This window comes from Sebastes umbrosus, chromosome 16 (assembly GCF_015220745.1).
Source record: "Sebastes umbrosus isolate fSebUmb1 chromosome 16, fSebUmb1.pri, whole genome shotgun sequence".
NCBI classification, from domain to species: domain Eukaryota; kingdom Metazoa; phylum Chordata; class Actinopteri; order Perciformes; family Sebastidae; genus Sebastes; species Sebastes umbrosus.
In genome coordinates this window covers 31,499,023-31,521,146 of record NC_051284.1, presented here as the reverse complement: position 1 = coordinate 31,521,146, position 22,124 = coordinate 31,499,023, and the positions used below count along the sequence as shown (strand labels likewise).

At 38.5% G+C, this 22,124-nt stretch overlaps 2 protein-coding genes across 4 annotated transcripts in view; both read left to right on the top strand.

Annotated features, from left to right (window-relative positions):
- Window positions 1–6,169, top strand: part of sptbn5 (spectrin, beta, non-erythrocytic 5) — a 59,141-nt gene extending 52,972 nt beyond the window's left edge. Inside the window, exons 72-76 of one of the 3 annotated variants that reach the window (XM_037796268.1) lie at window positions 905–988; window positions 1,116–1,207; window positions 2,542–2,658; window positions 4,867–5,063; window positions 5,150–6,169. In XM_037796268.1, coding sequence (XP_037652196.1) covers window positions 905–988; window positions 1,116–1,207; window positions 2,542–2,658; window positions 4,867–5,063; window positions 5,150–5,283 — 624 coding nt within the window. In that variant the 3' untranslated portion in view covers window positions 5,284–6,169. Of the gene's footprint in view, window positions 1–904; window positions 1,018–1,115; window positions 1,208–2,541; window positions 2,659–3,554; window positions 3,580–4,866; window positions 5,064–5,149 lie in introns of those variants that run through there. The other 2 variants (XR_005210527.1, XR_005210526.1) reach the window with 2 other exon arrangements.
- An 11,695-nt stretch (window positions 6,170–17,864) lies between these two features.
- On the top strand, window positions 17,865–21,624 carry foxg1a (forkhead box G1a). The gene has a single exon (XM_037796302.1). It carries the CDS (start codon window positions 18,215–18,217, stop codon window positions 19,559–19,561), a length of 1,347 nt encoding a protein of 448 aa, XP_037652230.1. The 5' UTR covers window positions 17,865–18,214; the 3' UTR covers window positions 19,562–21,624.
- The last annotated feature ends 500 nt before the right edge of the window (window positions 21,625–22,124 follow it).

Below are 22,124 nucleotides of genomic sequence, written 5' to 3'. Positions count from 1 at the left end.
TATTTTTCCGACTTTTTTTAAAAACCTTTTTTTCTGACTATAAAACTTGTTTTTCTGACATTTTTATTTATTTATTTATTTTTTAAAAACTTTTTTCAAGACTTTTCGTTCGGACATTTTTCTGACATTTTTCAGCCATTTTTTTTTTATTTTTTTAAAAAACTTTTTTCTGACATTTTTCGGACCTTTTTTCAAGTTTTTGTTCGGACATTTTTTGGATTTTTTAAAAACTTTTTTTACTGAAATGTTTCGGACGTTTTTTTTTTCAATTTTAAAACTTGTTTTTCTCACATTCTTCAGAATTTTTTTTTTTTTTACTTTTTTAAAGACTTTTCGTTCGGACATTTTTCGGAGTATTTTTCTGCCATTGTTCTGACTTTGTTTTGGTACTATTTTTCTGACATTTTTTAAAACTTTTTTTCCGACATTTTTCGGACTATTTTTCGTAATTTTTTTCTAAATTAATGAATCAACTTCCCAGTAGGAACACTTAAATATTACCTCATTTCATCATGTCCTAAATGTCCTAACTAACTTCCATTTATGTCCGTCGCTCACTTTCTGCTCCTCTGGGAAGCAGCCGGGCTAAAAGTTTAATAAATAAGTAGTTATAATAGTATGCATATTTATAATATTTGTATGGGTCAACACAGGACATTTCAGTAGAGACATTAAATATGACAATAGAATAGAAATAATGTAGTTCTACTTTTGTACGTCTCTTTGTATACGGACATTTTACTGGCGTCCGGTAGTCGCTTTCAGTCCAAAATGGCGGAAGCGTAGCTTTGCTAAATATACGTTCTTTGTTAAAACCTTTTCCTCCGACATGGCGGCGTGTCCGTGGTGATGACTGACTGACAGGTGTGTGTTGTCTCTCTGTGATTGGCTGCTGCTGCTGCAGGGTCTGGAGCACTGGGAGGAGGTGTTTGCTGTTCTGGAAGGAGAGACGCTCAGCCTGTTTACAGACAGAGCGGCTGCTGCAGAGGTACGAAGAAGATGGAACATCACAGTGTTGTAAAAAGAGATCTTTTATTTTAGAAATGGCCAAACATTCGACATAAATCCCACTTTAATAACGTGATTAATGAACCAGTGGTGATGTGTTCCCACAGAGGACCTCGAGGTGGCCTCCTATCAACATGGACGGAGTCGTCTGCAGAGAGAACGTTTACCACCGGAGGAAGGAGAACACCTTCAAACTGATGTGAGTCATGTTCACTCCATTTCACCTTTTCAATCGGATTATTAAGTTAAAGTTTCCCCGAGGGGGTCTTAAAGCTGGAAATTATATATATTTTTGGGGGAAAATATATGATGCATCAAATATAGCTGCATCTTCCCGTCATAAAATCAAAATGTGCTGCATCATTTTAAGGCCGGCCGACATTGATATTTTTCTGACTTTTTTTAAAAAACTTTTTTTGGACATTTTTTTGGACATTTAAAAAAAAAAAAAAATTCTGAAATTTTTCTGACCTTTTTTTTTTTCTGACTTTAAAACTTGTTTTTCTCACATTTTTCAGATTTTTTTTTTTTTTACTTTTTTAAAGACTTTTTGTTTGGACTTTTTTCGGACTTTTTCTGACATTTTTCGGACCTTTTTTTTCAGGTTTTTGTTCGGACGTTTTTCTGATTTTTTTTCCGACATTTTTCGGAATTTTTTTAAAAAACATTTTTTAGACATTTTTTAAAACTTTTTTTTCTGAAATTTTTCGGACGTTTTTTTTTCTGACTTTAAAACTTGTTTTTCTCACATTTTTCAGATTTTTTTTTTTTTTAACTTTTTTAAAGACTTTTTGTTTGGACATTTTTTGGACTTTTTTCTCACATTTTTCGGACCTTTTTTTTAGGTTTTTGTTTGGACGTTTTTCAGATTTTTTTTCCGACATTTTTCAGAATTTTTTTAAAAAACTTTTTTTGGACATTTTTTAAAACTTTTTTTCCTGAAATTTTTGGGACGTTTTTTTTTTCTGACTTTAAAACTTGTTTTTCTCACATTTTTCAGAAATTTTTTTTTTTTACTTTTTTAAAGACTTTTTGTTTGGACTTTTTTCGGATTTTTTTTAAAAAACTTTTTTTGGACATTTAAAAAAAAAAAAAGAATTCCGACATTTTTTTTAAAACCTTTTTTTCTGACATTTTTAGGACTTTTTTTTCTTTTTTTTCAAAACTTTTTTTGGACATTTTTTTAAACATTTTTTCCGACTGATTCAACAGCAACACCACACACTAACAGATTCATTCATGAACACTAAAAACAACAGAAACCTCTCTAAATCTCGGGCGATCAAACGTGACCTTAGTGTAAACAAACATGACCGACGACGGGCAGGAGGCCATCATGTTCTGGCTGATCGGTGTTTGTACCTTTAAAAGAACGTCGGGATCTCCTCTAGAAGTTAGAATAAAGTTCTGTAAGTGTGACCGAAGTTAAGTGATTTATTTCTGTAAATAATTTCTACTGTTGAAAAAACATTCTTGCAAGTATTTTGTTGTTGTTGATTGTTTTATGTGTGTGTGTGTGTGTGTGTGTCTCAGACTGGAGGACAGCAGTCAGTACCTGTTTGCCGCGTCCAGCAGAGAACTTCAACTGCTTTGGCTGAAAAAGCTCCAAAAGTGTTCTGAATCTTCCAGCAGCGACTCTGACGACTCTGGGTAAACACACACACACACACGCGAACACACACACACACACACACACACACACGTTGTACTTTATACTGTATTTACACTCCGTCTCCCTTTAAGGTACATTTTGGGACTAGATTTGTTGGTATTTGTGACATCACTCATGTAACCTTAATGTTGTTTTTGGACTGAGCCATGCTGGCTGTTTCCACTCTTCATGCTAAGCTAAGCTAACCATTCCAAATGTTGAACTATTCCTTTAATATTCTATATCAGCACTTTTCTTATTGCCTTCAACACACACACACACACACACACACACACACACTCGTTTTCCTCCCTGCTGTGGGCTGCAGCCTCTCCAGCGGTTCGACACCCGTTGATTTAAACAAACGAGGCAACTTTGAAGCATCAAAATATGAATTTTTCTGACTTTTTTTCCGACATTTTTCTGACTTTTTTTAAAAAACTTTAAACTTTTTTTCGACATATATAAAGGTTCATTTTGAACTGATAAAAAAATTCGAGATTAATCGCAATTAAATATTTGAATCCATTGACAGCCCTGGTCATAACACCTTATCAGGACTTTATCAGAATAAAAGCACATGAATGAGGAATTTGATATTTAAGAGTGTATTAAACAACAAAATCCTCATTCATGTATCTCACTGTCATGATGTCTTAGCACAAAAAAAACCCCAGCTGTACACAAACTACTTTAAATACGGTATAAAAATCAAAATAATTAATATTAATAACTATCTGATGAAGGAATCTCACCGAGCTTTCACTACTAACGTCAGTACTCGACAGTTCTGGAGACGTGACGAGCTACGAGAGGATTTAAAAAGCACCGAGGTTTGATTCATCAATATTTTGTCATTTCTATCCTTTTACTCTGCTTTGATTTTGATTTAAAGAACTTCTCGTGATGATTTTCTGAAATGAACACGGATCCAAAGAGCATTGCGAGTCTAATTTTTGGGGTTTTTGGAGTCAAACCGGACGTCAGTCAGTCAGTCAGTCAGTCAGTCAGTCAGTCAGTCTGTCTGTCAGCCGCTGACGTGTTTGATGGAGCTCCAGACTGAAGCGGTTTCCTTCAAACTGCGTCAGGTAATTTGACTTTCACTTCTCGCCTGTTCACACTGTGCACTGTGGGGACGCCGGGCACATCGGAGCTGGGTGAGAGGCCAAAGAAATGAAACGTCCCTGCCAGCAGGGTTTTTTCCTTTTTAATGAGATACTTTGACAAGGTGAATTACATTCAGCGGGCACACAATGGTGCAGAAACACACGGTGGTACGGGACACAGCCCACGGCTCCATTATTCAGCTGTCAGGCATCACGTCTGGTTTAGTTTTGCAGCGTGGAGACGGAGTATACAGTCCTGCAGAGGCAACATGTTCATAAAACCATTCCTGCAGGAGAGAGATGTTTATTCAACAGGAAGAGAAACGTAGAAAAGGAGACGTTTTGGGGTTTTTAGCAGCAGTTACGGTACGTGTCCACAGGGGCATTTTTTATCGCGAGGGGACGCGACGCTTCCCAACATTGGTCGCTTGGTGTGCTGTCCCTAGAAACAAGGCACTCGGCTCCTGATTGGACGAACGCTTTCCCGCCGTTGGCTGCTGCTCCCAGCTTTCAAACCGGAACCAGTCTGGAGGCTCGTTTGGAAACTTTCTTCTCTTATTTCATGTAAATAGTTCACTGAAATGTGTTTCTGAAAACATTTGAGGCGAGAAATAATCCGTGCAGTTGATGAATCTGTCTTTAATTTAGATCAACAACGTTTATTTTAAAAGATCCTCGGGAGTTTCGAGAGGCGGCGAGTCGCGTCGGACGCCCGTGAGTTACATAAAGTAGACGAGCCCTCAACTTTATGCAAATGAGGAACGGGCGTCGTGACGGCTAGTCTCTCCAATCGCGATGCCACGCTACCAGAATGCATTGCTGCACGGCTGCTTACATAGACAATGAATGGGGAGCGTGGAAAGCACGGAGGCTGTGGACACGTACCATCAGGGTTACCTACGCAGGTCAAACAGAATAATGACGCAAGATGGATGTTTCAAATGCAGCCACTGAGGAGATATCAATGTTTAAAGTCACTGTATTGCCAAATGGTATATTTGTGGGTCTTTGTGCTAAGCTAGGTTAAAACCAGCCTGGTTGCTTGTTAACTAGTGAGCTAGTCAGTTAGCCGATGCTAACGCTCAGCTCGTTGTCGTTCAGGAGAGCGTCATCGGTCAACCTGAGTTTGGAGAAGCTGGCCGAGGCTCCGGATGATTCGGCGTCGACCAAACCGCCGGACGGGAGAGCCGAGAGCCTGGAGAGACAATCGTCCACGGAGGGGCAACCTCCTCCCAAACCCCCCCACACGTACTACAACAGACACCGCTACCCCGAGGACGAGGAGGTCAGGACCTCAGGTGAGGCCGCACACCGTTGGCATGTTGTTTAACGCTAACGACCACCGAGGAGCGTGTGAGTTAATCTGTATTTTACTGCGCCGCAGCTACAGAGAGCCGTCAGAACCAGCCGCCGTCGCTGCCTCCTCAGGACCCCCCCACCGCGACCCCGCCGCTAACAGACGACAGCACCAGCAAGACGAGGCGGAGCGTCTTCAGGAAGTTTTTCACCAAGAAGTAAAGCTTCATCAGCAGTCCGTTAAAAGAGGAGTCATGAGGTTTACAGTTTACAGACGTGACATCAGAGGAGGCGTCAGATAAGCCTTAAAAGATGCCAAGTACAAATAATATCACCTATAAAGTGCTTTTATTGAAGTGCCTCACAGGATAACGTCTTCATTTATAATGAGAAACTTAATTTGGGGCAAAAATTAAAACTAATAAACAAGAAATTCAAACCCAATAAAGGAGAATAGAACAGGTAATCTGTAGTCGTTTTCTAACGGTGATCAATAACTAGACAGCTTTGTGTGACAAGTTCATTTAGACGTCTATCTGACATCTATTAGTTTGGTCTTTGTGAAAGCAGCTCCAGGTTTCTGTCTCCAGACGGATGTTACGTCTGACGGTTAATCTCCTCCGACGACGGTGATGAACCTAAAACAGCCTGAAGAGACAGAATCAAAGTAATCTGAGACGTTTTCTGAGCCGGAGAATCGATGGAACGTTTTCTAAAAGACGAACTTCGCTTCAACGATTCAGAACTCTGTTTATTTATTAATGAGCAACGAATCCAAAACATCTTCAGACTCATCGTCTGCTCCATTCAATCAGATCAATAAGTCGATCATTAAAGATAACGAGTCGCATTCAGACGTCAGAGAGTTCAAACACTTCAACTCCGTTCAGGGAATTAAAGCCGATTGAAGTGATTGAGAGTCTCATTCAGTCGTCGTTGATTAGATTCAGGCCTTTAGATTAAAACTCTTCATGTTCCTGTATTGAGTAATGATCATTGTATTGATCTATTGAGTAATGATCATTGTATTGATTACTGTAAGGTTACTGTACAAACATCATCTGATTGAACTGCACTGAATGTTTTAATAAAATATTTCCACATTTCATCGTCGACTTCCTGATGATGTGTTTCTCTTCCTCTCAGAGATCTGAGCTCCTTGTTCAGCAACACCATCAATTTATTGATTTATTGATCCACAACTGATCAGTTTCCATGTTCCTGTCAGTGACGCTGCCTCCAGGTATTAGACACGGCCGACTGACGACCTTCTACCGCTCTCACTGCTTTAAAACATATATATATATCGTACTAGTACCTTTACTGTAACAGAGTATTTTTACAGTATACTTTTATACCGTGGTATTAGAACTTTTACAGTGTGGTAGTAGTACTTTCACTGTGTGGTATTGGTACTTTTACTGTAACAGAGTATTTTTACAGTGTGGTAGTAGTACTTTTATATTGTGGTATCAGTACTTTTACTCAGAGTAATTTTACTCTGTAGAATGGTATTAATACTTTTACTGTAACAGTGTATTTACATAATGGTATTAGTACTTTTACTGTAAATTTTACAGAGTGTTATTAGTACTTTTACAGTGTGATAGTATTACTTTTATACTGTGGTATTAGTACTTTTACTGTAACCGTGTACATTTCCAGTGTGGTGTTAGTACTTTAACAGTGTAGTAGTAGTAGTAGTAGTAGTATTAGTACTTTAAAAGAGTGGTAGTAGTATTAGTAGTAATATTAGTAATAGTAGTTTTAGTAGTAGTAGTAGTAATATTATTATTATTATTATTAGTAGTAGTAGTAGTACTTTAAAAGAGTGGTAGTAGTATTAGTAGTAATATTAGTAATAGTAGTTTTAGTAGTAGTAGTAGTAATATTATTATTATTATTATTAGTAGTAGTAGTAGTACTTTAAAAGAGTGGTAGTAGTATTAGTAGTAATATTAGTAATAGTAGTAGTAGTAGTAGTAGTAGTAGTAGTAGTAGTATTATTAGTAGTAGAAGTAGTAGTAGTAATAGTAATAATATTAGTATTTATAATGACGCCTGATAAAGAGTCAGAGGTTCAGTTCCTCTGTTCGGCCTCACGGTGTCGCTGTCGGAACAGTAATGCGCCTCCTCTCCTCCTCCGGAGCTCCTCGGGTCTCCTCGGAACTCCTCGGGTCTCTTCGGGTCTCCTCGGGTATCCTCGGGGTCTCGGGTCTCGGGTGTCTCAGTTTGAGTCTTCGGCTCCAGCCGGCAGATTGTCTGGTTCACTAGTTTATCTGGAGCTGTTCACATCGATCGAACCATTAACCCGCAGAGCCACCACACAATCACACATAACGATGCTCCCTCCTCTTCCTCTTCCTCCTCTTTCTCCTCCTCCTCATCTTCTTCTTCCTTCTCCTCCTCTTCCTCCACCACTTCCTCCTCTTCCTCCTCCTCTTCCTCTTCCTCTTCTTCCTCCTCGTCCTCTTCCTCCTCCTCTTCCTCCTCCTCCTCCTCCTCTTCCTCCTCCTCTTCCTCTTCCTCTTCCTCTTCCTCTTCTTCCTCCTCGTCCTCTTCCTCCTCCTCTTCCTCTTCCTCTTCCTCTTCTTCCTCCTCGTCCTCTTCCTCCTCCTCTTCCTCTTCCTTCTCCTCTTCCTCTGCTGCAGGAACTACTACTATTACTTCTTCTTCCTCTTCTTCCTCTTCTTCTTCCTCCTCCTCTTCCTTTCCCTATTTCTTCTTCTTCTTCTGTCTCTGGCTTTTATAGTTCATCAGTTCATCATCTGAGGCCGTGAATTCATGATGAATTCATCATGAATTCATCATGAATTCATGACGAATTCATGACGTCACCGCTGCAGCTGTGCGCTGATCAGATTTATAAATTCTTAAATAAAGATTCAAAATCAGTTTCTTCAACGTTTGATGCAAAACACGTCACTTTAACACCGTTAAAAACACATTTAAATAAAGAAAATCATTAACAACAAGAGAAACTAATCAGTTAAATAAATATATAATAATTCAAACAAAAAATGTGGAAAACTTCAGAATATAATAATAATAATATGATGTATATTATTATTATTATTATTATTATAACGTGTTTTATTTTAATTGAAACATGATCTCAAATAAATAAAAAAGGACTGTAGAGTGGATGATTAGATTCAAGAAATGAAACAAAATACAATTTATACCCAAAATAGTGAAATAATAATAATAATAATAATAATAATAATGATAATATTAATAATAATAATAATAATAATGATAATAATAATAATAATAATAATGATAATAATAATAACAACCAGTAAAACTGCTCAGTTCCAACATGTTATATTTTACACATTAAAAGCCTGTGAAACGTTTGATTTCATGAATATAGTATATAATAATATAATGAGAGTTAAACCGGAATATTTCAGTCCATTTTTATCTTTAATGAAATAAAAATGTCCCCTTAAATAACCCTTAATGTCCTTTTAAATTTAAGTGCAAACTAAAGGTTGAATTAAAGGACTTTTAAATCTTTAATGTGACTTTATCTGAGTGTGTTTCCGTTCTTATATTTGATCTCCAGGTTATAAATAAACCTCTGTGACTGTTTCTCCGTTTGTCCCTGCGGGCCTCCGTCTGATTCCATCCTCAACATTCAGCTCACGAAGAATCAACCTGATAAATCAGCAGGAGATCAGAGAGGAACCAGTTCAACCAGTTCAATCACCAGTTCAACGTGTACAGCACTGGGAAGAGAAAATCATGTTTTTATGAGTAAAATAAGTCCCTTTAATACAGAATTTATTTATTTATTTATTTATGTCGGTGGCAGCTTATAGAAATATTTCAGCACTTTAACAAACATTATTATTGTGTTTTTTTTCTCCTTAAAACAAAAATGTTTTGCAAATAAAAATCTTAAAAATAAAATAAAAACATCCGTTTATTGTTGCAGATTATATGTTCCGTTTTGTTTTTATTTTTTTTATTTAGTGTCAATATATTTAAATATGAGGAAACAAAATATGTTAAATTAAAACAAAATTACAGTTTATTCTCGACGTATATTCGCAGTAAAATATAACAGAATATTGAATATAATGTGAGTTTTAATAGCTGCAGGATTTATTTCTTTAACTGTGAAATACTCATTATTTTATTATTTATTTTTTATGAGATGTTTTGGAGGTTTAATTTCTTTTCTTTTAATAAACTGTAGTTTAATACTTTAAACACCGTTTGCATTAAATAAACATTACAGCAGCTTCATCAGAATGATTATTATAATGAAATAACGTCGCTGTGGCAGCAGAACACTGAAACAATAATATAAGATTATTATATCATAAAATAAAAACATAAAAGATATTATGTGAGATAAATTATATTTAATTTAAACAGAATAAATCATTTAAACACGTTTATTTAATGTTTCTAATCTCCCACAGAGACAATTATTATATTAATATTTAAATACTGAAACCTGATCTGCAGTTTCACAAGTTGATTATAAATAAAATCAGTTTCATGTTTTAATGTTTTTAATGTTTTTAATGTTTTTATCGCTGCAGATCAAACCAGATGAAACACGTGACGTCAGAACAACCAGCTGATCAAAGATAAAAAAAATCGTTTAAATGAATCGATGAGACTGAAAATCAATAATTGTGTTGATGTAGTTCCGATTTTTACCGCTGAGAGGCGCCCTCTGACCTCTCTTCATCCTCCTCTTCATCATCCTCCTCTTCCTCCTCTTCCTCCTCCTCTTCCCCTCTCCCCTTTATGCACCAAATATCTGGAACAAGCTCCCAGAAACCTGCAGGACCGCTCCAACTCTCACTTCTTTTAAAACAAAGCTTAAAACTTTACTGTTTGCGGGTGCCTTTTATTCTGACACTGCACTATAACTTTTACTCTTTTGAGTTTTATGCAATTTTAGCTTCTATCCTAGCTTTTATTTTTAGCTTGTTTTTATTTTCTAATCTTTAATGTTTTAATGTTTTTATGTTTTTATAACTGTTTTAATTATTTCTTAATGTTCTTTTGCATTTTGTCGCAATGTTCTTGAATGTTTCTGTAAAGCACTTTGAATTGCCCTGTTGTTGAAATGTGCTATACAAATAAAGCTGCCTTGCCTTGCCTTGCCTTCCTCTTCATCCTCCTCTTCATCCTCTTCATCCTCCTCCTCCTCTTCCTCTTCATCCTTCTCCTCCTCCTCCTCCTCCTCTTCCTCTTCAACCTTCTCCTCCTCCTCTTCATCCTCTTCATCCTCCTCCTCTTCTTCCTCCTCTATTCCTCTTCCTCTTCATCCTCCTCTTCATCCTCCTCCTCTTCCTCCTCTTCCTCTTCATCCTTCCCCTCCTCCTCCTCCTCCTCCTCCTCTTCATCCTCCTCTTCTTCATCCTCCTCCTCTTCATCCTCTTCATCCTCCTCCTCTTCATCTTCCTCCTCCTCCTCCTCTCCTCCTCCTCTTCCTCTTCATCTTCCTCTTCATCCTCCTCCTCTTCATCCTCTTCATCCTCCTCTTCCTCCTCTTCATCCTCCTCCTCTTCATCCTCTTCATCCTCCTCCTCTTCCTCTTCTTCCTCCTCCTCTTCATCCTCCTTCTTCTCCTCTTCATCCTCCTCTTCCTCCTCATCCTTCTCTTCCTCCTCCTCTTCATCCTCCTCTTCCTCTTCATCCTCCTTCTTCCTCTTCCTCCTCCTCCTCTTCCACCTCTTCCTCTTCCTCCTCATCCTCTTCCTCCTATTCCTCTTCCTCCTCTTCCTCTTCATCCTCTTCATCCTCCTCTTCATCCTCGTCTTCGTCCTCCTCTTCCTCCTCCTCTTCCTCCTCTTCTTCTTAATAAGCAATAATAATAAATATAATAATATATTTATATTAATAATAGAATAATATTAATAATAATAAAATAACAATAACAAATATATTATTATTAATAATATTATTAATAATAATAATAATAATAATAATAATAATAATACATTTTTCTGTTCACAGTTTATAAAAACAAAACAAACATGAAAAAAGGAAGAAGCTCTGTTAAAAACCTCCAGTTCACCTTAAAAGAGGCCCGTAACCCTTAAGATCTCTCTTAAAACCCTTAAGAACCTCTGAAAACCATTCAAAGCGGCTGGAACCCCCCTGGAACTTAATCCCCTTAAGAATCCAACAAATCCCCTTAAGAAGCCCTGGAGGTTCCTCAATAACTCCTGGAACACCTTTACTAATCTGTGGAGCCCCTTAAGTCCCTATGGACCCTTTAAAAACCCCTTTAAGTCCCCTGGAATACCACCAAAACCCTTAAAACCCCCTTGAGAACAAATGTGACCCCTTAACATTTCCTGAAACACCTTCAGGACTGCTGGAAACCCCTGCAAGAAGCCAGATATCCCTCTTAAGAAACACCTGGAACACCCTCAACTCTTTGAATCCCCTTAAGAACCTCCCTTATAATCCTCGTTAAGAACCAGTGGAACCTCCTCAAGAACTCAACGAACCCTTTAACAGCTAGAACCCCTTCAAGAACCCCCTGAAGCCCCTTAAGAACTTATATAAACCTCTTACGAACCCTGTAAAGAACCAGTGGAACATCCTTAACAACAACAAAAACCCTAAAGGGCTACTGGAACCCCTAGAGACACCACAGAAATCCCCTTAATAACCTATAACCCCCTTGAAGTGTCCTTAAAACCCCTGAAACTGACTATGAAACAACCAAGATCCAGTACCACCTCATTTAAGAATGTAAGGAAATCCTTAAGGGGCTGCTGGAACCCTTTTAATACCCCCTTAAATCCCCTGGAATACCACCAAACCCCTTGAGAACAAATAAAACCCTTTAACATGTCCCTGAAACCCTTTAAGAACTTATATAAACCTCTTCCAAACCCCTTAAAGAACCAGTGGAACCTCAGGAACTCAACGAACCCTTTCACAGCTAGAACAACCAATAAAACCCCTTAACATTTTCCTGAAACACCTCAAACTAACGACTCTTCTCGGGTTGATTAAAATATATATTTAAATAAAACCCATGAAAACTAGAATGAACATAATGATGGTTGAGATGTTAATTATGCTGGAGGTCAGAGGTCAGAGGTCAGAGGTCACCTTCAGGTTTATTTCTCTAACTGAATTAAAAAAATCATCTTTAAAAAAACATAAATATATATAAATATATAGAAATTATATATGTACATCATCAACGTTTTCAGTGATAATTACAGTTTTTATTACTTTCAACAGCCAATAAATGAGTTTATCATCACACAACGCGTTAACTCCAGATTGTACAGCATTACATTTATAATAGATTACATTACAGAACTCCCTGACTGGCTGCAAGTTTAACTCTTTAATATTGTTTAACATTAACTGAGTCTGGTTTAACTTGAACTGCTCGTAGTTAGTCGACCAACAGAAGGTCAAATAGTGTTTACAGTCAAATGATGGTTAAAACTAACAGAGTCTGGTTTAACGTCTCAGTCAGATAAACTTTTACCTTCTTAAATCCACATTTTTAGTTTTCAAACAACCAACAGAAAACACTCCTCTTCTTCACTCTTCTTCACTCCTCTTCTTCACTCCTCTTCTCTCCTCTTCTCTCCTCCTTACTCCTCTTCTTCACTCTTCTTCACTCCTCTTCTCTCCTCCTTACTCCTCTTCTTCACTCCTCTTCACTCCTCTTCTTCACTCCTCTTCACTCCTCTTCTTCACTCTTCTTCACTCCTCTTCTCTCCTCCTTACTCCTCTTCTTCACTCCTCTTCTCTCATCTTCTTCACTCCTCTTCTCTCATCTTCTTCACTCCTCTTCACTCCTCTTCACTCCTCTTCTTCACTCTTCTTCACTCCTCTTCTCTCCTCCTTACTCCTCTTCTTCACTCCTCTTCACTCCTCTTCTTCACTCCTCTTCACTCCTCTTCTTCACTCTTCTTCACTCCTCTTCTCTCCTCCTTACTCCTCTTCTTCACTCCTCTTCTCTCATCTTCTTCACTCCTCTTCACTCCTCTTCTTCACTCCTCTTCACTCCTCTTCTCTCCTCCTTACTCCTCTTCTTCACTCCTCTTCACTCCTCTTCACTCCTCTTCTTCACTCCTCTTCACTCCTCTTCTCTCCTCCTTACTCCTCTTCTTCACTCCTCTTCACTCCTCTTCTTCACTCCTCTTCTCTCATCTTCTTCACTCCTCTTCACTCCTCTTCACTCCTCTTCTCTCCTCCTTACTCCTCTTCTTCACTCCTCTTCACTCCTCTTCTTCACTCCTCTTCTCTCATCTTCTTCACTCCTCTTCACTCCTCTTCTCTCCTCCTTACTCCTCTTCTTCACTCCTCTTCTCTCATCTTCTTCACTCTTCTTCCCTCCTCTGTGATGAATCCACCTGCTGGTTCAGTTTAAAGGTTCAATCCGTAGAAAAAAGTTTGGTTCAGAGGTTTCTCTCTCTCTGGGGCTGGATGGATGTTCTTTCTCTCCTCCTCTTCCTCCTCCTCTTGATCTTCCTCTTCCTCCTCCTCCACCTCATCCTCCTCTTCCTCCTCCTCCTCTTGATCTTCCTCCTCCTCCTCCTCCTCCTCCTCCTCCTCTTCCTCCTCCTCAACCTCCTCCTCGTTGTCCTCTTCCTCTTCCTTCTGCTCTCTTCTCCACCTCCTTCTCCTGTCCTCCTGTCCTCCTCCTCACAGAGGACAGGAGGACAGGAGGACAGGAGAAGCGGAGCCTCTAAAGGTCCAAACTCCGCTCCCATCTTCAGCTTCTGTGAGGAAACTAACAACAACAACAACAAACAAACACACCAGCAGTATGTTTAGTTCAGTGAGTCACAGGAAGCTGACAAACAAAACAGCAAGTTAAATTACTCCATCAAAATAAAAGCATGACGAAACAACAACAACAACAACAACAATAGTCCTTAAAATAGATCCATGTTACGAAAAATGCACCGAATGAACGGAAAATAAATTATTATTATTATTATTATTATTATTATTATTATTATTAGGTTCGTTCTTGAAATTGGTGATGACAGTTTATTTATTTATTTATTTATTGTTAGGTTTTTTTTAGGAGCTTTCAACCCTCAGTTCGCTGATGAAGGCTACGAGATGTGACTGAAAGCTCCGGAAAAGCCAAATAAGTGGACCTTGTGATTTTATTTTTCACTGATTATTATTATTATTATTATTATTATTATTATTATTATTATTTATGTATTCATTTTAGTAGTCAGCCTAATAATAAACTATGATAATTTAAGTTTTTTTTTATAATAAATTCTTCCGTCAAAACATCCGGTCTCGGCTCACTTATGTTTGCATTATTTCCCACAAAAAATACCACAAAATATTAGAAATAAGTGGGAATAAATATTTTTTTATTTTTTAAAACAACAAAATAAAACAAAAGGAAAAATACTTAAAATCGGAGATTCATGTTAATTTAATTAGAATTCATTTTTTTGCGTTGAAACTGATATATTTGCCATTTTTTTGGTGTAAATTGTTTGATTTTGTCTCGAGCTCCGCCCTCTTATTTCTGCTCTTATTAGTTTATTTATTAATTATTAATCATCAGGTTGTAGCAGAGCTGCAGGTCAGCCTGTTGGGAGGAAACGAGCTGATGTTTGAGGCTCCATGTTGCTCCTCCAGCTGTAACTCTGCTCATCTGGACACAGAAACATTGATTTAGTTCATTTAGTTAAACAGATGGAGGTTTTCTGTTTCTCTGGTTTTGTGTTTTCTCTCCGGATGGAAACCCTGGTTGTCTCTGCTGGCTGATCTCCAGCTGATTTCAGATCTCTGAGTCAACCTGCAAAAACCTGCAGAAGAGTTGAATTAACTCAGTTGGAGTTTTATAATCTGCTCAGAGTCTCTCTCTCTCTGTTTGTTGGTTTATTGAGTATTTATATCAGATTGTTTCTGTTTGTCACCGAGATGCGCTCAAACCGCCTTAAAGGTGTTAAATCAATCACACTGATCTCAGATTAAAGTATTTAAGGTGGAATTAAAGTGTTGTTAGAGAGGCTTTTATTTAATTTATTTATTTATTTATGTATGTATGTATTTTTTTATTTTTTTATTTATATATTTATTTATTTATATATTTATTTATTTATATATTTATTTTGTAGAGTTCACAGTTTTATGATAGTAATCTGCTGCAGACAGAAAACATGTTTAATCTCATATATAAACATGCAGGACGGTGTAGTGGTACTACAGAGTTAGAGCAACAACACTGTTTTTATTATGTGTTTTTTTTTGCTTTGTTGTTTTTTTTAACTCTACTTTTTCTTTTTGTCATTATTATTATTGTTTTTTCTTTTCTTGGTTTTGTTTTGGTTTTGAATGTTGAGGTTTTCTCTCTTTAGTGTACCTGATGGGTTTGTCTGTCAGCTCATCTAATTAAAAGTTGGTTTATAGACTGTTGTAATTACAAACAGTGGATTGCAGATATGAAAACAGCCTTGAAAAAAGGAAAAAATAAAGTATAAAAAAACAAAAACAATACTGCAGTAATATTAGTTAGCTGGTAATAACAGTAGCAGTAGTATTACTGTAGTAAAACTACACATTTTAAATTATAGTAACAGTAGTACTAGCAGTAGTACTAGTAGTAGTACTAGTAGTAGTACTAAGAGCAGTAGTACTAGCAATAGTACTAGCAGTAGTACTAGGAGTAGTACCAGTAGTAGTACCAGTAGTAGTACTAGTAGTAGTACTAGGAACAGTAGTACTAGCAGTAGTACTAGTAGTAGTACTAGTAGTAGTACTAGGAGTAGTGTTACTAGGAGTAGTACCAGTAGTAGTACTAGGAATAGTACTAGTAGAAGTACTAGTAGTAGTACTAGTAGTAGTACTAGTAGTAGTACCAGCAGTAGTACTAGGAGTAGTACTAGGAGTAGTAGTACTAGTAGTACTAGGATTAGTACTAGGAGTAGTAGTACTAGTAGAAGTACTAGGAGTAGTACTAGGAGTAGTAGTACTAGTAGTAGTACTAGCAGTAGCAGCAGCACCAGTAGTAGTACTAGGAGTAGTACTAGGAGTAGTAGTACTAGTAGTAGTACTAGGAGTAGTGTTACTAGGAGTAGTACCAGTAGTAGTACTAGGAATAGTACTAGTAGAAGTACTAGTAGTAGTACTAGTAGTAGTATTAGTAGTAGTACCAGCAGTAGTACTAGGAGTAGTACTAGGAGTAGTAGTACTAGTAGTACTAGGATTAATACTAGGAGTAGTAGTACTAGTAGAAGTACTAGGAGTAGTACTAGGAGTAGTAGTACTAGTAGTAGTACTAGCAGTAGCAGCAGCACCAGTAGTAGTACTAGGAGTAGTACTAGGAGTAGTAGTACTAGCAGTAGCACCAGTAGTAGTACTAGGAGTAGTACTAGTATTTGAATGATTTTTTTCCTAAGGAAAAAGTGAAATAAATCCTGTTGGAAATAATCATAATCATCATAATAATAATAACAATAATAATAATAATAATAACAATAATAATAATAACAATAACAATAACAATAACAATAATAATAATAATAATAATAGTAATAATAATAATAATAATAATAATAACAATAATAATAATAATAATAATTTAGAGGTTTCAAATATGAATAATAAATATCAGAAATAGTAAAAACACATGTTGGTATTTAAACTCCTTCCCTCTTTTATTCCCTCTCTCTTCCTCCTCTGAGCTTCAGTCTGTTGCTCAATGATTCTCCTTCTGGAGGAAAAACAACCGACCCTCTCTGACAACATGACGCCGCTCTGAAGCCTCTCTTCTCCGGCAAACATCTCACACACCAAGGAGGAAAGAACCGTCGAGAAGAAACATCCAGACCAGAATATATAGACCAGTCTGACCAGTCTGAACACACAGCATCCCCTCTCTCTCTGTCTCTCTGTGTGTTTCTGGATGTAAACAGTCTGAACAGCTGAAGGGTAAAATATTTGAATGTGAGGAGTGTAAATGTGTAAATATGAGGAGCGGTGTGTGTTTGGGTGTATACGCGTGCACGGTGCATGCACGGTGCGTGTTTTCCAGCGCCGGGTTTAGTTGAGGTGTGTGTGTGTGTGTGTGTGTGTTTTCTCCACTGCAAAAAGTGTCCACACTTGAGAGTCAGTTTGTTAGAGGCTCTAAAAGTCTATTTTTATTCCAGAAAAGATCATAAAAAAACCCACTTATGATAGAAAATAAATTTATTTATTTTAAAAATCAAGTGTTTGTGTTTTAAAAAGAGACTAAAATGTGACATCAAATTTCATCATAAAAATAATAAATAAAAATAAACGATTTTGGAAAGAATAAGATTTATTTTATTTTCATCTAATCTTTATTCTCAGTGAGACGCGTCATTTCTTGCAGCGTGCGCGGCCTCGCTGGATGTGTGTTTTCTCCACTGTAAAAAGTGTCCACACTAGAGAGTCAGTTAGACGCTCTAAAAGTCTGTTTTTAATCCAGAAAAGATCATAAAAAAAACACACTGATGATAGAAAATCATATATTTTTCAAATAAAGTTTAATTTAATTTAAAAATCAAATATTTGTGTTTTAAAAAGAGACTAAAATGTGACATAAAATATTAAAATAATAAATAAAATTAAAAATAAACGATTTGGAAACAATAAGATTTATTTTATTCTGATCAGATGATCTAATCTTTATTCTCAGTGAGACGCGTCATTTCTTGCAGCGTGCGCGGCCTCGCTGTGTGTGTGTGTGTGTGTGTGTGTGTGTGTGTGTGTGTGCGTCCTGATTGGCTGAGAGCAGCAGAGGACGTGTTAATATTTCCTCCTCGTGTTCCTGCTGGTTGGCTGAAGACTGCAGAGGTCCAACCAATGTTACTGCGTCTCTTTAGTGGCTGCGGAGCTTCTAACTCTCTAATTAATTGCAGCTATCTGTCTCCTATCGATGTGTGTGCACATGTGTGTGTGTGTGTGTGTGTGTGTGCGTGTTTTTCCTCCTCTCCCCAAAGCTGAAACATGAAGTAGTTTGTTGGGCTTTACTTTCATTTCTTCCGTCCTGCCGGTCCTGGTTCGCAGGCAGAGAGACTGAGACCCAGCAGAGACCCAGCAGAGAGTCTGGACTCATAGAGACCCAGCTGTGCGTGGCTGTGCGGTGCTGTGCGGTGCAGAGTGCGGTGCTGTGTGCGTCCTCCTCCGTGCACCGGTGATGTTGGATATGGGAGAGCGCAAAGAGGTGAAAATGATTCCTAAATCATCCTTCAGTATAAACAGTTTGGTGCCAGAGGCCGTGCAAAACGACAACAACAACAGCAGCAGCAACCAGAACCTGCAGCAGCATCACCAGAACCACCAGAACCACCAGAACCAGAACCACCACCTGCACCAGAACCTGCAGAACAACCAGCAGAACCACCAGCGAGCCGGCGCCGCAGAGGAAGCCGAGCAGAAGCCTTCTCTCTCGGCCGCGCAGCAGGACTCCAAAGCGGAGCCTCCGGAGGACAAGCAGGAGGACAACAAGCAGGAGGACAAGAAGGAGGACAGCAAGGACGGGGACAGGAAGGACGGAGACAAGAAGACAGGCAAGTACGAGAAGCCTCCGTTCAGCTACAACGCGCTGATCATGATGGCGATCCGGCAGAGTCCGGAGAAGAGGCTGACTCTGAACGGAATCTACGAGTTCATCATGAAGAACTTCCCGTACTACCGGGAGAACAAGCAGGGCTGGCAGAACTCCATCCGGCACAACCTGAGCCTCAACAAGTGCTTCGTGAAGGTCCCGAGACACTACGACGACCCGGGGAAGGGCAACTACTGGATGCTGGACCCGAGCAGCGACGACGTGTTCATCGGCGGGACCACCGGGAAGCTGCGGAGACGCTCCACGACGTCCCGCGCCAAGCTGGCCTTCAAGCGGGGCGCGCGGCTGACCTCTGGGCTGACCTTCATGGACCGAGCCGGATCCCTGTACTGGCCCATGTCCCCCTTCCTGTCCCTGCACCACCCCAGAGCCGGTGGAGCTCTGGGCTACACCGGGTCCTCCTCGGGCTACCCGGGTCACCCCTCCATGTCCTACAGCACCATGCTGACCCAGAACAGCCCGTCCGGGTTCCCGTCCAGCACCGGGCTGAGCATGGACCGGCTGGTGGGTCCGGACCTGCCGTATGCGACCCACCACCTGACGGCCGCGGCCCTGGCGGCCTCCGCGGTGCCGTGCGGCCTCTCGGTACCGTGCTCCGGTGCCACCTACTCTCTGAACCCGCTGAACCCGTGTTCCGTCAACCTGCTGGCGGGGCAGACCAGCTACTTCTTCCCGCACGTCCCGCACCCACACGCGCACCACGCCTCCGCCCCGTTACCGGGCGGCTCGCTGCAGGCCTCCCGGGCTTCAGCCTCCAACTCCCCGCAGACTCCGTCCTCCTCCGCGCTGTGTGACTCTCTGAGGCCGGCTCTCAGCGCCTCTCTGCCGGCCTTCAGCTCGGGACTCTCCGGAGGCTTGTCTGACTATTTCACCCACCAGAACCAGAACTCCACCGCGAACCCGCTCATACACTGATACACTAAACCTCCACCCAAAACCTCCACCTCCACCTCATCTCTCATCCCTTCATCCATCTATTCCTCCATCCCTCCATCCCTCCATTCACCCACCAGAACCAGAACTCCACCGCGAACCCGCTGATTCACTAACAGATACACTAAACCTCCACCTCTCCATCCCTCCATCCCTCCATCTATTCCTCCATCCCTTCATCCCTCCATCCTCCAACCCGCTGATACACTAACACCCAATAACCTCCACCTTTCCATCCTTCATCTATCCATCTATTCCTCCATCCATCCCTTCATCCTTCCCTCACCCCAAAACCTCACCTCACCTCTCCATCCCTCCATCCCTAAAAAACATCCCTCCACCTCTCCATCCATCCCTGAAGGAGTGAAAATCTTAAACTGACTGGAACTGTAAGTTGAACATTTTACACTGAACATTTACATTGTAAAAAAAAAAAAAAAATTATTATAAACTACCTACTATAGAACAAAAGAGGAGAGACTTAAAAACTGCAAAACAAAAAACAGAGCAGCAGAAACTCACAGGAAGCAGCCCTGAAGTTTCCAGGTATTTTTTAATATTATTATTATTATTATTCTCTCTTCTTCTTCTTCTTCTTCTTCTTCTCTTTCTGCTCCATCTCTTCTTCTTCCTGCAGTTTTATTTCTGTGTACATAATGTCTGTTCCTATAAGTGTCCGGGTTTGTCTCTGTATAGTTCTGTCAGTCAGCGACGTGCACAAAGTGACCTGAGCTAAAACACACAGAGGATGATGATGATGATGATGATGATGATGATGATGGTGATGATGATGATTAGGCTGATTTTTCTGTTCTTGTTGTTGTTTGGAGGCATTACTTTTTATAGAATGTGTATTTAAAATAGTTTTGTCTAATTTTGAGATTTAAAAAAAAAAAAAGTTGAAATAATAATAATAATAATAATAATAATAATAATGATAATAATAATAATAATAATAATAATAATAATAATAATAATATCTCTTAATAGCTGTTTTTTCGCCCGCATGTTCGCAGTATTATCAGGTTCCACGCGGGTTATTAAAGAAGCGACGGAGGATTTATTTTACACAATTGAAACACTAGTTTTTATTTTCTAAACAGTGAAATGTGTTTTATTTTTAATTTAAAGCGACTCCGTTAAAGTGCTGAGGCTCCATTCTTACATTTTTTTTTTTTTTTAAACAAACTGTACTTTTTTATAGACCAAAGAAATCGGTTTTTAGGACATTTAGAGTCTTTATTGAGCTGAAGAGGCCTCATGTAGTAGATGAATGAATGAGAGAATGAGAGAGTGAATTATTGCCTCATTCACTGCAGAAAATGTCCATTTAAACGAGAGTTTTATCGCATTTTTGTATTAACTTAGCAGATATTTTAATGCAGTTTGGTTGCGCCGATTGCAAATTAATTTCCCTGAATGTTTTATTATCGGTGCAGTTTTGGAGTTTGGAGGCTTTTCTGCCTTAAATCCGCCTCGATGCCTCGTTTACACATTAAATGTTAAACTGCGTTAAACACAGAAACGTCCTGCTTTTTAAAGCTGAATGTTTCTGTGCGTAAAAGTCTCGTTTCTTTAGATGGATGTTTTCGGCGGTGCAGCAGAATGTGATCTGCTTTATTCTTTATTCTCTGACTGTAAAACGTGATCTCTAAACGGACCTTCACGTCTCTTCTTCTTCTTCTTCTTCTGCTTCTTTTTATTTTCTATAATTAGTCAAAGAGAGAGAAAATGTCTATCTGTAATTTTTTGGGGTTTTTCCTTCTTTTTTAAAAAAAGAAAAAGGAAGAACGATGTAAAAAACCCGGTTTGTTTGTTTGTTTGACAGAAAAGAAAAACGCCTCATTATCTAAATACTACTTGGAATGATTGTCCTTTAATTGTCGTCTCTAAAAAAAAAAACGATTTTTCATGGTTGTGATAATATTGTGGTCTTATTCTTATTCCCGTGTTTTGTCGCTTACAGAAGTTAAAAAAAGGAAAAAAAATGTTTTAATCATAAAAAAAATAAAAGAATAGGTTACATTCATAACTAACGAAAATCATTTTGTCTTTTTTATTTTTTTTTACTCTCCTGCCGTCCGTGTTGTCTGATTTTATCACTAGGTACTTAAACACAACAAAAAAAGAAATCACATTTACTTATTATTTATTAGTTCTTATTTTTAAATCTTTATTTTTTAGGTTTCAGAGTCAAATTTGAAGCTTAAATGTGAGGTTCTTATTTTAAATTATTTATTGATAATGTATTTATTATTTATTATTATTATTTAATTTGAAGCTTAAATGTGAGGTTTTGTTAACGCGGTTCTTCACTGAGCAGATCTCCAAATAATAATATTATATAATATTAATATATATAATATATAGTAATATTAATATATATAATATATAATAATATTGATATATATAATATATAATAATATTAAAGGAGATTCTTCTGGAGATTTTAATTCGAACAACTCAACATTTGCCTGAGTTATTCTCTCTCGTCCATAGAGTCTCTGCTGTTGATGTTTGTGCTTGTTGTTGTTGTTGTTGTTGT